Source organism: Tursiops truncatus, chromosome 2 (assembly GCF_011762595.2).
Source record: "Tursiops truncatus isolate mTurTru1 chromosome 2, mTurTru1.mat.Y, whole genome shotgun sequence".
NCBI lineage: Eukaryota > Metazoa > Chordata > Mammalia > Artiodactyla > Delphinidae > Tursiops > Tursiops truncatus.
Genome location: NC_047035.1, coordinates 25183437 through 25196116, shown reverse-complemented (window position 1 = coordinate 25196116; position 12680 = coordinate 25183437). Strand labels below are relative to the sequence as shown.

Genomic DNA, 12680 nt, shown 5'->3' with positions numbered 1-12680 from the left:
CCGTGGTGCTGTCAGTAAAATATTGGCCAGAAGAAGGGGGAAATGTAGGGGAGAAACCCTTTGCTCATTTCCTTTATCCTGACCCAGGTAAGGTGGGCGGATGTGGACGTATTTCTTTGGAGCGAGTTGCTGCCCGAGGCAGGGATGTCAGAGGTCATCATGTGTGTCTCCCAGTAGTCATGGCCCCTGGGATCCACTCCCTGCCACTCTGGTAGCCGTGACCCTTTGAGCCTCACTGGCCAGGACACCTGAGGAGCCCTCATTGGCCTGTGGATACCCCAGGCCCTGGCTCTCAGGTGCTGTCCCGCTTCAAGCTGAGTCTAGAGAAGCTTTCACCAAGCCCCTAGAGGCTCCGAGATTAGAGAAACTCCCCCAGCTTCTTGTAATTAACCTGGCTCCTCTTCTTTCGTCCTCATTACTGCTCCCAACACCACGTGTGGCTGAAGAAGTTCCCACTGCCTTCACACTCAGGGACTTCAACTCAGTGCTCGCTGGTCCAAGATTGACCCGCTCCGTGAATGGCCAGCAGCGAGGGACCTGAGGCTATACATCCCAGGGGTGGTTCCCGGGGGTGGGGTGGGTTGGAGAGTAAAACGCTCTAGGCAGTGGTCTGGTCTGGTCCTTGGGGCTGTGGTTCTGCCTCTAGAAGCCTGGGCGGACACCAGGGGAGGGGCAAAGAGAGCTTGAATTATTCACCTCCTTATACTTAATATCGGGCTACTTGTGTGATTATTAATATCCTGCAACACCATCCTCCTGTTTCTTTCAGAGATCTTGACCTTGCTTCCTTGACACCCCCCAAGAACATAAATAGAGTTTCCCTTGGGGGTGGGAATAAATCCATCCATGCAATTATAGAATAATTAAAGTACTTTCAGCCAATTCAAGTTTTGAGAAGAATCCAAAAATAACTCTTTGGTTTAAACATTATTTACTAAATTAATTAATTACTCAGACTTTTGATAGATTCCTGGGTTTCCCCTGCCATTGCGTGATTACAGAAATCACTTACGTGAGCGGCACATTCATTTTACATGGGACAATTAAAGACTTGTCACTGATTTTTTTCTGAAAAGAGCTGTAGTATGGCTTTAGTTAACAGTGTATTTTGGGTTAGACAAACAGCTCTGGATTTCCCACTGCGACTCTTTTCTCCACACGGAATGCTTTCTTGGTTGCCGTGGGGACCTGCAGAGGTTTTTGGTGCAGCTCCTGCCACCAGGAAGGAGCTTCCCAGTGAGTGGAGAGGCAGGAGGGGCTGGTGATTGAGAGCTTGTTCCCTGGAGCCAGGCCACCTGGGTTTGGATCCCGGTTTCACTAACTGCTGGCCAGGTGACCAAGCTTCCTCCTCTTTTTGTATCTTGCTTCCCTCACCTGTCTACTGCAGAGGTGGCTGTGAGTCCATGTAACGTACCTGGAATGGTGCATGGCACAGAGCGTTAGCTGTTACTATTCTGAAAAGGTGGGATTCCTTTCTTTATGCAGATGCTGCCGTTAACAGGGCAAGGGGCAGCCTTAGAGGAACTGAACCGACATTTCTCCAAAGAAGGTATACAGATGTCCAAGGGGCACATGAAAAGGTGCTCAACATCACTAATTGTCAGGGAAATACAAATAAAAACCACAATGAGAGATCACCTCACACCTGTTAGAATGGCTGTCATCAAGAGGACAAGAGATAACAGTGTTGGTGAGGGTGTGGAGAAAAGGAAGCCCCCGTGCACTGTTGGTGGGAATGTAAATTGATACAGCCACCATGGAGAACAGTATGGAGGTTCCTTAAAACACTGAAAATAGGGCTTCCCTGGTGGCGCAGTGGTTGAGAGTCCGCCTGCCGATGCAGGGGACACGGGTTCGTGCCCCGGTCCGGGAAGATCCCATGTGCCGCGGAGTGGCTGGGCCCGTGAGCCATGGCCGCTGAGCCTGCATGTCCGGAGCCTGTGCTCCGCAACGGGAGAGGCCACAGCAGTGAGAGGCCCGCATACCGCCAAAAAAAAAAAGACAAAAAAAACCCAAAAAAACCCACTGAAAATAGACCTACCATATGATCCAGCATTTCCACTTCTGGGTTATATGTCTGAAGGAAACGAAATCAATATTAAAAGGATACCTGAACTCCCATATTCATTGCAGCCTTATTTACAATTGTCTGTTCTTGAGGAGGAGCCATAGCTAAGTATATGGAAGGGGTGGAGAGAGGGCTTTGTTCCCAGTGATGGCCTTAGGTTTCTCCTGGGACTCTCAGTGCCTCTGTGAGTAGGAGGGGGCTGGCTGCCTTTCTCTGGGCATATTGGTTCTCAGAGACTATGTACTGCAACTCTGATAGATGTTAAGAAAAATTACCTAAAATTCAGAAAATGGAGTGTGCGGTTTGTCCTTTCAAAGTCACTCTCGGGCATTGTTCAAGCAGCCTACCTGAGGAGTTTTTCATATATAAGGGAATGTACTTTTGTTTGACTTTGCTACTGACAATTAATTAAGGGCTCAGACTGAAGTCGTATGTCAACCTGTGGATCTTATCCAGCAGAGATGCAAATAATTTCTCCCTACTAGAAAAGATAACCCGGAAGGTTATGATTTCCTTATTGCCCAGTAGGGCAATAACCAGTTTTGTATCTAATCCCAGAATCTTAGTCTCTTATTCCTGTTTAAATACCCATAAATACCCAGTCCCTCAAAATTCTCTTTGAACCAGACCTACTTTCTTACTTGCTCCTTTACTGATGAGTTACACAATGTTTGACATGTGTTCATTCTATATTTGTGTGAAAGTCAAGTTTTTAACTTTTCGAAAATTACTCTTTGATGGTGACAGTGGGTATATTTTTTTTCCAGGTTTAAAGTAAGCTACCACATGACAGAAAACAAACAAGCACGTTTGTGTCGTAGAGTGTAGCGGATAACGTGCCTTCCCACAAGCAATCACATTTTGACCTTGAACCTCGAGGTAGCTCTGTGAGGAAATAGAGCAGGTGGGGCTATAGGCTCACCGAACAGCTCAGGGAACTTAGACTCAGATTGAGATGGGAGGTGATTTGTCCCCCGGGTGACCCATGCCCACAGTGGCAGTGCCAACAGGGCCCCAGAGTGAAGCCAGTGACATAGGCTGGTCCTCCCTCCTGTTTCTGCCTTCCACACCTGCCTATCCTGGTGAGATCTGGCTAAAATGAACATCAGGAACAGCCCGTAAAGGGAAAGACACCCAGGTAGGGGCCGCTGGAAGGGGAGGACTGCTCTGGTGGCTTTGCCTGCGTGTATATGGGCCGCACTTGGCAGCCTCTTCTCCTCCTCCTGTAGCAGCCGCTCGCTCCTCATGGGCCAAGGCTCCCCCAGCCTGAGTCCCCAGAGCCCTAGGGGCCACCTTTCAGTGTAGTAACAGGGGGCCCGCAGCGACTAGCAATATTTCAGGAAGCTTAAGGGAGGTCATACATCTCCCCATGACAGGTCTGCCCAGACTAAATGAAATATCATGTCTCTGCTTTTGGCTGGAATTCTGTCAGCTCTGTCTGGCTGCCCTGCTTATCTTGGGCTGATCAGGAGCCCTGATCGGACCTTATAGGCATCCTTGACAAATAAAAATGAATTATTACTTAATAAATGCAATTGGTTTGGCAAATATGGCCTTTTAGAGCTCGTCTCCGGAGAGCTCCAAAGAGCCTAACAGAAGGGGTTCTCAGTGGTCCCGAGGTGGGGACCTGCTGGCTCATCCAGGACCCCCTCTCCCAGGAAACAGAAAATGGTGGCCCTGGGGCACCCAACATCTCAGCCTAAGTCTGGGAACATGACACGGGGTAAAGTTCTGTTCCTGATGCCCACAGACACTGAGTACTGGGTATTGCTTTCCTCCAAGAAAAATGTCAGGAGCGTGTGATAGCAGGGCACAGGGCGACAGTCTAAGTGTCAAGAGTTTAGATGGCCTCTTTAACCCTGATTTCATCATTTCTTAGAAAGGTACAATGAAACCTAGTCTGCCACCCTCCCAGGAGCATTATGAGGAATCAGGGGCACCTAGGAGAGGTTCCTAGGTCCCGAGCACCATGATACTCTCATTGACCTGACAGTGGCCCGTGAGAGGGGCACTATTATTATTTCCATTTTGCTGAAGTTGAGAGTATGACTAACTTCTTTAAGGTCACAAAGTTCAATTGAGAAGTGCAGAAGTCGGCGTGAGCCAGTATAGAATAGTGGTTACTGGAAGGCTGTGGGTCACACCTGGTTTGAATTCTGTCTCCACCTCTTTCCAGCCAGGTAGCTCTGGGTACATTAAACCTCGACGAGTCTCAGTTCCTAATCTGCAAAATGGGGATCATGACTGTACTTACTTTTAGGGCTTTTAATAAGGATGACAACCACCGTTACTAAAGTAGACTTATTCTTAATGATTTAATTGGAGGCCAATTATCATTGATTGGGATTCAGAGGAGACTAATGGGGTTCGGATAAGCATCAGAGGCCGGAACCTCAGCATCCCAGAAAAACATGGAGAGTCAAGGGTCTCATTCATGTTGAAGGCAGAGTCCTATACTCACATGTTTGGCCTGTTACAGGCAAGGGGATGAATAATAGAACCAGTCTATGATATGTAACTTAGACCTCAATGAAGCTGTTTAACAAAATAGAGCCAGTTCTGCTATCATACAGGAGCTTATGATAGCGGGCTAGATGGTTGTTAATCAAATAATAATACAAAGAGTGTGCTAGTGGTAGAAAAGTGTGAGGGTGTATGGCAGGAGAACATCATTTAGTCTAGGAGGTCAGGGAAGGCTTCCCCAGGGAGGTGATGCTCAGTGGGGTGGGAAGGAAGAGAGGAGTGAAACAGCTGAAGGGGAGATGAAGCAATGTTCCTGGAATATCATGTGCAAAGGCCCTGAGGTAGGAAGGCACAGAGATTATTAGAGAAGAGGAAGAGAGCAAATATGGCTGGAATGTCAGTGTGGTACAAGATGAGACCAGGGAGGGAGGCTGGGCCTGGTTGTACAGGACTTTGTAAACCAAGGAAAGGAGTCTTTATCTTAAGACCCTAATCCTATGTTCCCCATCCCACGGGCCCCAGCTCCTCTCCTCTAGCTGGGATATGTTTGTTAGTGAACATGGGGTCCAGCCGAGGCTGAGGGATGCCAAGGGCAGTGTGTGTCCTAGGGCGCCAGCTTCCTGGGTTAAGCATCTCTTTGTCCTGTGGAAACCCATCAGCAGACCATCTGTGGGTCCGGGTCTGGCTCTGTTCAGCAGCTGTTCCCTAGCTGGGAAGAGGCTTTTAGCTTTAATGAAAAGGGAGTAGAGATAAGGAGGCTGCCTCGGCAGGGAGAGCAGCAGTGACAGGATGATTTAAATGGCCTCTCCAGTGTCATTTCTTCTGTGCAGACATCATAAATCAGATTAGCATTGGGCTGTGGCAGGGAGGGGAGTAGGGAAAGGGGCTGAAGGGAGAGGGGAGAAGGGCTTGTGATTCTGGGTACTCCTGGGACTGGCCTGGAGCTGCTGAGGCAGCCCCAGAGGGTAATGGGGGTCATCTATCCCTGGTCCTCAGCCCCCTGACCTTGTTCTTTGGAGAAGGGGCAGGTAGAGTGATCCCTACCCCCACCCAGCTTTCCAACCCATATTCAGCTTTGGGGGTAACAAGGAAGAGGGACTGAGAGAAGAGAAAAACCAGGGCAGATTGGAGGGGCAGGTGTGGGAGGTGGGTGTTACAGTCTTCAGAAAACCTAGAAGCAGTGGTTCTCCTACGTTGCCATCATTAAAATCACCTTGGGCACTTAAAGATAGTACTGATGCCTGGGTACCACCCCTAACATTTCTGAGTTCCAGCTGAATCTCATGTGCAGCTGAAGTTAGGAAAAGCTGGGTGAGCGTTGAGCTTCTATCAAGAACGGTGCAATCTCAAGCCATCCCTCCCACCGTGACTGCTCAGGCCTTCCTCTTGAGAGTGGCCAGATTGAGGGGCCAGCGGAGAAATCTCTGAGGCACGTGATAATGAGGTGCAACTCCCACCCACCTCCCTTCTCTTTCAGATCTCGCGCCACCTGGGCAAGATGTACAGTGAGATGATCTTTGTCAACGGCTTCGTGCACTGTGACCCTCACCCAGGCAATGTGCTGGTGCGGAAGTGCCCGGGCACAGGAAAGGTGGAGATCGTCCTCTTGGACCATGGGCTTTACCAGGTAGGAGCGCCCTTTCCCCCCAGGGTCTGGTCCTGCTTGGGCTCAGAGCCCGCTGAACTCCCCTACTGGCCACAGAAATGGGAAGCAGATAGCAAGGTAGCTGAAGAGGGCCCAGCCCTACCCCTAGAGCTGTTATCTTGTGGAAGTCAAGGTCAGAGGAGCTCTCCAAGCTCTCCGAGCCTCAGCTTCCTCCTAATAGAGTGAGAGTAATAACACCTCCTTTAGAGGCACCTGTGAGGGGTAGATGAGATTGTGCCTGGATGTGTGAATGGGCTTTCTCAGCTGCAAAAAAAAAAAACCTTTTTCCCAGGGAAGCTCAGGCTAGCCAGACCCTGGGAGGTGAGCTGCCCTTACATGAGCTGGACTTCAAGGGGAAGGGTAACTCAGCCCCAGTGAGGAGGTCATATGTCATGGGAAAGGGCGCAGGAAACTGATAGGGGTTGGATGGTCCTGACTGTCCTCTGGAACTTGGGACACAGAGCCGGTTCCAGTGAGCCACGTGTTCCTGCCTAGAAGCTGACAAGTTCAGTGTCAATCCCAGGACCCAGGTCCTGGCTTGATTCCATGAGGCAGGTGGTCCTGGGGAGGTTTCCCTGGTGGTCTCCTGCTTCTCGCCTCAGAGCCCTGATCCCACATCCCCAAATCTGGGCTTCCTTTGAAAGGCTCAGGGGTGTTGGGCATGTTAGTTTAAGTTAGACACAGCCCCCAAGTGAATGATGGCCCAGACACAACAGATGACTAATTGCCTGCTCACACACCAGTCTGGGGTGCGTGGAGGAGCCTGCAAGCAGGGGCTGACCGAGGCTGTTGCTCCCAGGTCTCCTTGGGGGTCTCGCCGCCCACCAGCAGCAGGGGTAAGGGCTCAGAGGAGCATGCATGGGGAAGTTTTCATGGACCAGGCCTGCAAGTGGAGCTTCTGCCACATTCCATTGGTCAGAGCTCAGGCAGAGGGCTACATCTAACTAGGAGGAAGGCGGGGATCTTAGACGTGGGAAGAAGAGGGGAATATAGATTTTGGTGGGCTGTTGGTAGCCTCTGCCACTCAGGACCAAGGCTGGCCAAATAGTGGCTTTGTACCTGGACCTTCAAGGATGGCTGACTGTGGGAGAGGAGCAGACGTTGTGCAGGAACCATGGTTTCCCTCCACTCCCCTTTGCAGTGGTCACACCAGCCAGGGACTAGGTCTTTCATGGGGAGAGGGGGCCTAGGTCCTGCCATGCTGCCCCCGCTGTAGGTGCTCACGGAAGAATTCCGCCTGGATTACTGCCACCTCTGGCAGTCGCTGATCTGGACCGACATGAAGAGTGTGAAGAAGTACAGCCAGCGCCTGGGAGCCGGGGACCTCTACCCCTTGTTCACCTGCATGCTGACAGCCCGGTCGTGGGACTCAGTCAACAGGGGCATTGGCCAAACTCCAGTCACCGCCACTGAGGTGGGTGCCCCCCCCCCCGCCCCGGTCCTGCCCTGTCCCGGATGCAAGGGGCAGGGCCAGGCGTGGCGTTTGGAGCCCTGCCAACCCAGGGTCTGGGGTTCTATACTGGTGGTGCTGTGGGGATGGAGTAGGGGCAGAATTAGAGAGGTACTCGTTGAGGAGGAGGGAGGGAGGGAGAAAGAGTGTGCCTGGATGGACGGAGGGAAAGGGGACGCTGTCCCACTGTGTCCCTCCTGGCCTTATCAACCTGGAATATAAGTAGGTCACGTTAACCGTATAATCCAGGCTCTGTGACTTTCACTACAACCTGCTGTCATAAGATTTCAGGCTTCCACCAAGTTCTCCCCCAGGACTTCTGGGAATCCCCAGGGACTGTCTGGTGAATAAGTCTGGCGCCACCCGCTGTCTCCTGCTGGGCACCATCCCCCATCGTGGGGCTGCTCTAGGGCACCCTCCTGGGCAGGGGGCTTCACTCCTCATGCCGTACTCAAGGGCTGCTTGTCCCTTCATTCCTATGGAGTTTTTAGTGAAACAGCTCTTTTGGTCTTTTTGTCTGTAGCTCATTCCTCCATTGGATCGGGAGTCTGGGCTGAGACCGATCCTAGGAACACCTTCTCCCTGTACTTGTACTCACCTCTGCCCCTCCAGTAGGGGCTTAGCGGGTAGCTCGTTCTTCCTGGCTCAGGGTGAGCTCCCTCCCGGGCTCCTTAATCCCTCAAGGAATTGCCTTCTGTCTTCCCGGTCTGTCAGTTTGCAGACCTTTGCAGACTTGCCCGTGTCCATGTGGGGAGGGGCTTACGCTCGCCACAAGGGACAGGGTCCTGCTTGTGCAGTAGAAAGACCTGGGCTCTGGTTCCAGTGCCTGCTTCTGGTGGCATGACCTTGGATGGTTCTGGTCACCTCTCTGAGCCTCAGAGTCCTCCCTTGCGAGCTGCCTTGTGGTGGGGGCTTTAGGAATGGCTGGGTCCAGAGTCTGCAGCGATGTCACCAAACCACCATCTGCCTCTTGCCATCTCTTGGCTCTGCTTTCCTCCAAGTTGACATCGTTCCCCAGCAAACTTGGTGGCAAAGGTGACCACCAGTCACCCCAGGCTTACACAGCTTTCAGCTCATCATCTCAGAAGAAGAAAAACAATCTCCTTTGTTTGTTGGATAGGGATGATAGTTTCTGCTTTATTGATAATGCATGTAAAATGCCTCCTCATAGTTTCTGAAATTTGTTCACTGAATAAACATTTGTTTTTGCTGGAACCTGGACTGTGGATCCAGTGATGAACAGACAGACAGGACTTCCATGTAATTTGCACTTGTAGAGGAAGACAGACAGTAAACAAGTGAATAAACAGGTAAATGGAATAAGTGCAGGTTAGAGGTGCTGGGGGGAGGGGCGGGCGGGCAATAAGCAGGGTGCCGTGATGATGGGTGATGGGGGGATGCTGTGGAGGAGATCTCGCTGGGGAGTTGACATGTAAGCTGAGGCCCGAAGGACAAGAAAGGCACCAGCCACGGGAAGAGCTTGGAGAAAGCGCTCCAGGCAGAGGGCACGCGATGCATTAAGGGGGCAGGGTTGGGTGGTCTGGAGTGTGTGAGGAGGATGGTGGACTGAGAAGCGTTTGGGGGCCTGAGCTGGGAGAGTATCACACAGGGAGAATTTCAGATTCATTCTCAGGACAAAGCAGAGGCTTTGACAGGTTTTGAGCAGGAGAAGCATGTGCTCAGACTCGCTATGTTAAGTATTTCTCTGGAGCGGGGCAAGATGAACAGGTGGAAGGATGACGGGGCTCAGACTACGCTAATGGAGGTGGAGAGAAGCAGGTGGGGCCAAGGTGTATTCTGGACATAAGAGTGAGAGGCCTTTCTGTCGGCTTGGACGTGAGGGGAGGAAAAGGGGAGAGTCAGAGTTGCATCGTAGCTTTTTGAGGTGAGTTATGGGGTGGAGGGGCACCACTTCCTGACCTAGGAAGACTTGGGGAAGGACACGTTTGGGGTGGGAGGGTCAGTAGTTCTCCTGAGCGTCCAGATAGCGGTGTCGTGGGCAGTTAAGCCTGGTGCTCAGAGATCCAGCCTCGAGACGTATAAGTTTGGGAGTCTTCAGCCTATAGATGGTATCAAAGCCACAGGGACGGACAAGATTGCGTGGCACACAGTAGGTTCTCAGTGAATGATATCTGGTTTTATTAACTAAGTTAGAGTTTTGTTTTTGCAAGCGGGTAGACATCCAGCAGGTTCCAAGCTTGACAGCTGTGCTGCTCTGAGAAAGAGCCCCTCGGGGTAGCCTGGGTGGACACAGGGCCTTCCGTTTGGGCTGAGAGGGGGTCTGGTGAGCGGGGCCTTGATCTGCCCTTAGCCCCCGCAAGCAGGGCGACCTGCAGCTGTGCGGGGAGGTGGCGGGGAGGCAGACAGCCTCTTGGTGTCTGGCTCGTGTTGAGATGTTCCAGTCTGATAGCTCCTGCCTGGGGGACATTTCAGGTTTCACAGCGGCTCAGTCGTCAGCGGCGCACGCGTGCTGCTGAAAGAGCGGAGAGCTCTGCTCCTGCTGCAGAAAGCGGCTGGGCAGGGTGAAGCGCTTGGCAGCATTGCTGGGCCCCTTGGGGTGACTTTGACGGGCCCCACGCGCCTCCCCGTACCTTATCCCTGATGACCCTCTGGGTTCCGCTGGGAGGTGGGCACAGACGGTGTTAACATGCCCAGTTTTTTGGGGAGGACATTGGGTCACACAGTCCTCTGTGAGATGACAGGCAGTGTAGTGGTGAGGGTGTGGGCTTGGGAGCTGCACGGCCTGGGTTTGACTTCTGACTCACCTCTTACTAGCTGCGGACCTTGGGGAGGTTACTTAACTTCTCAGTGCCTCAGTTTCCTCCTCTCACATGGGGGTATACGCTTGCCTACTCGGGTTGCCGTGCGATTAGGTGAGTTAACACATGCAAGCGTTGTCAGAGCGCCCGGCTTACTTAGTGATGCGCCGTACGAGTGGACTATTGGCATCGTTGTCACCATCACTGTTTCTCTGGAGACTGAGAAGGGATCAGAGCCTCACTCTATACTCAGGACTCTGGCTAGAGGCAGTTATCTGCCCAGAACCATGCAGAGCTCAGGGACGGGGAAGGCTGGGAAGCCAGACCCCAAACTTACCCACCAGGATGGGGCAAGGGCAGCCCTGAATCCTGCTCTGGGGACAGGAGGACCTCGGGCAGTGGGCGGGCTGACGCTAGCTCCAGCGTGGAGGACAGTGATAAGCGGTGGCCAGGTGGGCAGGTCTGGTGGGGTGCGGGGCCAGGCAGGGTATGGGGCAGGACTTTGGGTTTGGGTTTGGGGTCAGCAGCTCAGACCTCTCAACTGCACCAGCCTGGGCTTGGCTGGAGAGATGGGGGACGTGACTCAGAAGCACCAGCTTCCAAGGCTCCTTCCAGGCCTGGCCTGAAATTGGTGGCCGGCGAAGAAGCCTTAGAAAAGAACACAAGGGTGGACCCCGGGCTGAGAGGCTGGACTCATCAAATGGTTGGTGGGGAGGTAGACTTCCTGCCCTGGTCAGTATGGGCTTGGGGGCTTGGGGGCTGGGTATGGGTGACCTTGGCTGCCGGGAGCTAGGATGGCAGAGGCAGCAGAAACGTGGCCTGGTTCCTGCTGATGTGCTTCTGCTCCTGTACCGCGTTCGGTGCTTGGCTAGAAGTTGGGTGAGATGTCCCATCCAGGTTTGCCCGGCTACAAAGCCCCTTGGGCTAGGCTTCCCTCTGGGGAGGATTCCCAGTGCTGCTGAGGCAGCTGTGCTAGACGCTCCCTCCCGGAGCTTCCTTGCAGCCCCTCAGGTCACAGGCTGCCCGGACAGCCCGCCACCCGGGGCCCCACTTCCCATGCCAGCCGTCTGTTTGTCCTCCTGTCTCTGCTTCAGGACTCAGAGATCCGCAACAATGCGGCCAACTACCTCCCCCAGATCAGCCACCTTCTCAACCTCGTGCCGCGTCAGATGCTGCTCATCTTCAAGACCAACGACCTGCTGCGGGGCATCGAGGCCGCCCTGGGCACCCGCGCCAGTGCCACCTCCTTCCTCAACATGTCACGTTGCTGCGTCAAGGCGCTGGCCGCGTGAGTGTGGGCTCCGGCTGCTCCTCCCCTCTAGCTCCCCGCCAGCCCCAGGGGTCTGCACACCTCCAGTTTTCCCACCAGTCCCCAGGGCCGTGCCTGAGCTCCCCAGTCTCCAGCTCTCCCTGCAGGAAGTTAGGGGCAGAACACAGCTCCAGTGACCTGGCTGATGCCTCGGGGCTGTGTTTTGAGGTGGTCCAGAGAGCCACCTCTACTTGTTAAAATTGTGGATTCTAGGACCTCACCCTCCCGGGCAAGCTTTGCAGGTGATTCTTACCCTTAGTAAAGTTTACAGTGTCTTCGGAAAATCTCAGTCCCATCCAAGCGTCCCCCGGACTTGGGATCGGGATGCCCGGGTTCGCATCCCATCTCCAGCTGGTCCCGGGACTGTGTCCCCAGCATTGGCCAGGCAGTGAGGCCAGTGTTCTTTTCCCTGCAGGTGTGGCTGTGACTCAAGAGAGTGTCACCAGCAGGCCATCTCGAATCTCAGGTCTTTTTAGATGTCTCAGCACCCTTGAGGTGTTGATGAGGAAGGGAAGGGTGCTTCCTCAGGGGGGTAGTGACAGAGGAAAGAGGGTTCTAGGCTCTCCTAGCTGACAGTAGCAAATACACAGGAAGGCCTATGCTCTGGCTGACTGTTCTCACCTGAGAAGGCAGGCCTGGACTGTGGTCAGCTCCGAGCCCATCCATTCTAGGCAGTGAATGGGTCATTCTGGTAAATGGGTGAAGGGAGTGTTGACCACATACATCATGTACCCACTATCAAATACTGAGTTAGATTACAGGAAGATAGACTGTATACAGAAAGGGCCGAACATGATTTATTCTTCCTCTGAGGTTCAGGAAACAAAGTCTCGGGAGTTCCCGGAGCAGTCCAGTGGCTAGGACTGGGTGCTTTCACTGCCAGGGCCCAGGTTCGATCCCTTGTCGGGGAACTAAGATCCCGCAAGCCACACGGCACAGCCAAAAAAAACAGGACACAAGTCTGGAAGAGGTGGTCATCATAAACA

At 53.1% G+C, this 12680-nt stretch overlaps 1 protein-coding gene across 5 annotated transcripts in view; it reads left to right on the top strand.

Moving 5' to 3' along the window:
• The window catches only part of ADCK1 (aarF domain containing kinase 1), a 155542-nt gene that overhangs the window by 96990 nt on the left and 45872 nt on the right, over nt 1–12680 (top strand). For all 5 annotated transcript variants that reach the window (XM_033850775.2, XM_033850771.2, XM_033850774.2 and 2 more), the window contains 3 exons: nt 6009–6158; nt 7393–7590; nt 11480–11673. In XM_033850775.2, coding sequence (XP_033706666.1) covers nt 6009–6158; nt 7393–7590; nt 11480–11673 — 542 coding nt within the window. The remainder of the gene's footprint in view (nt 1–6008; nt 6159–7392; nt 7591–11479; nt 11674–12680) is intronic.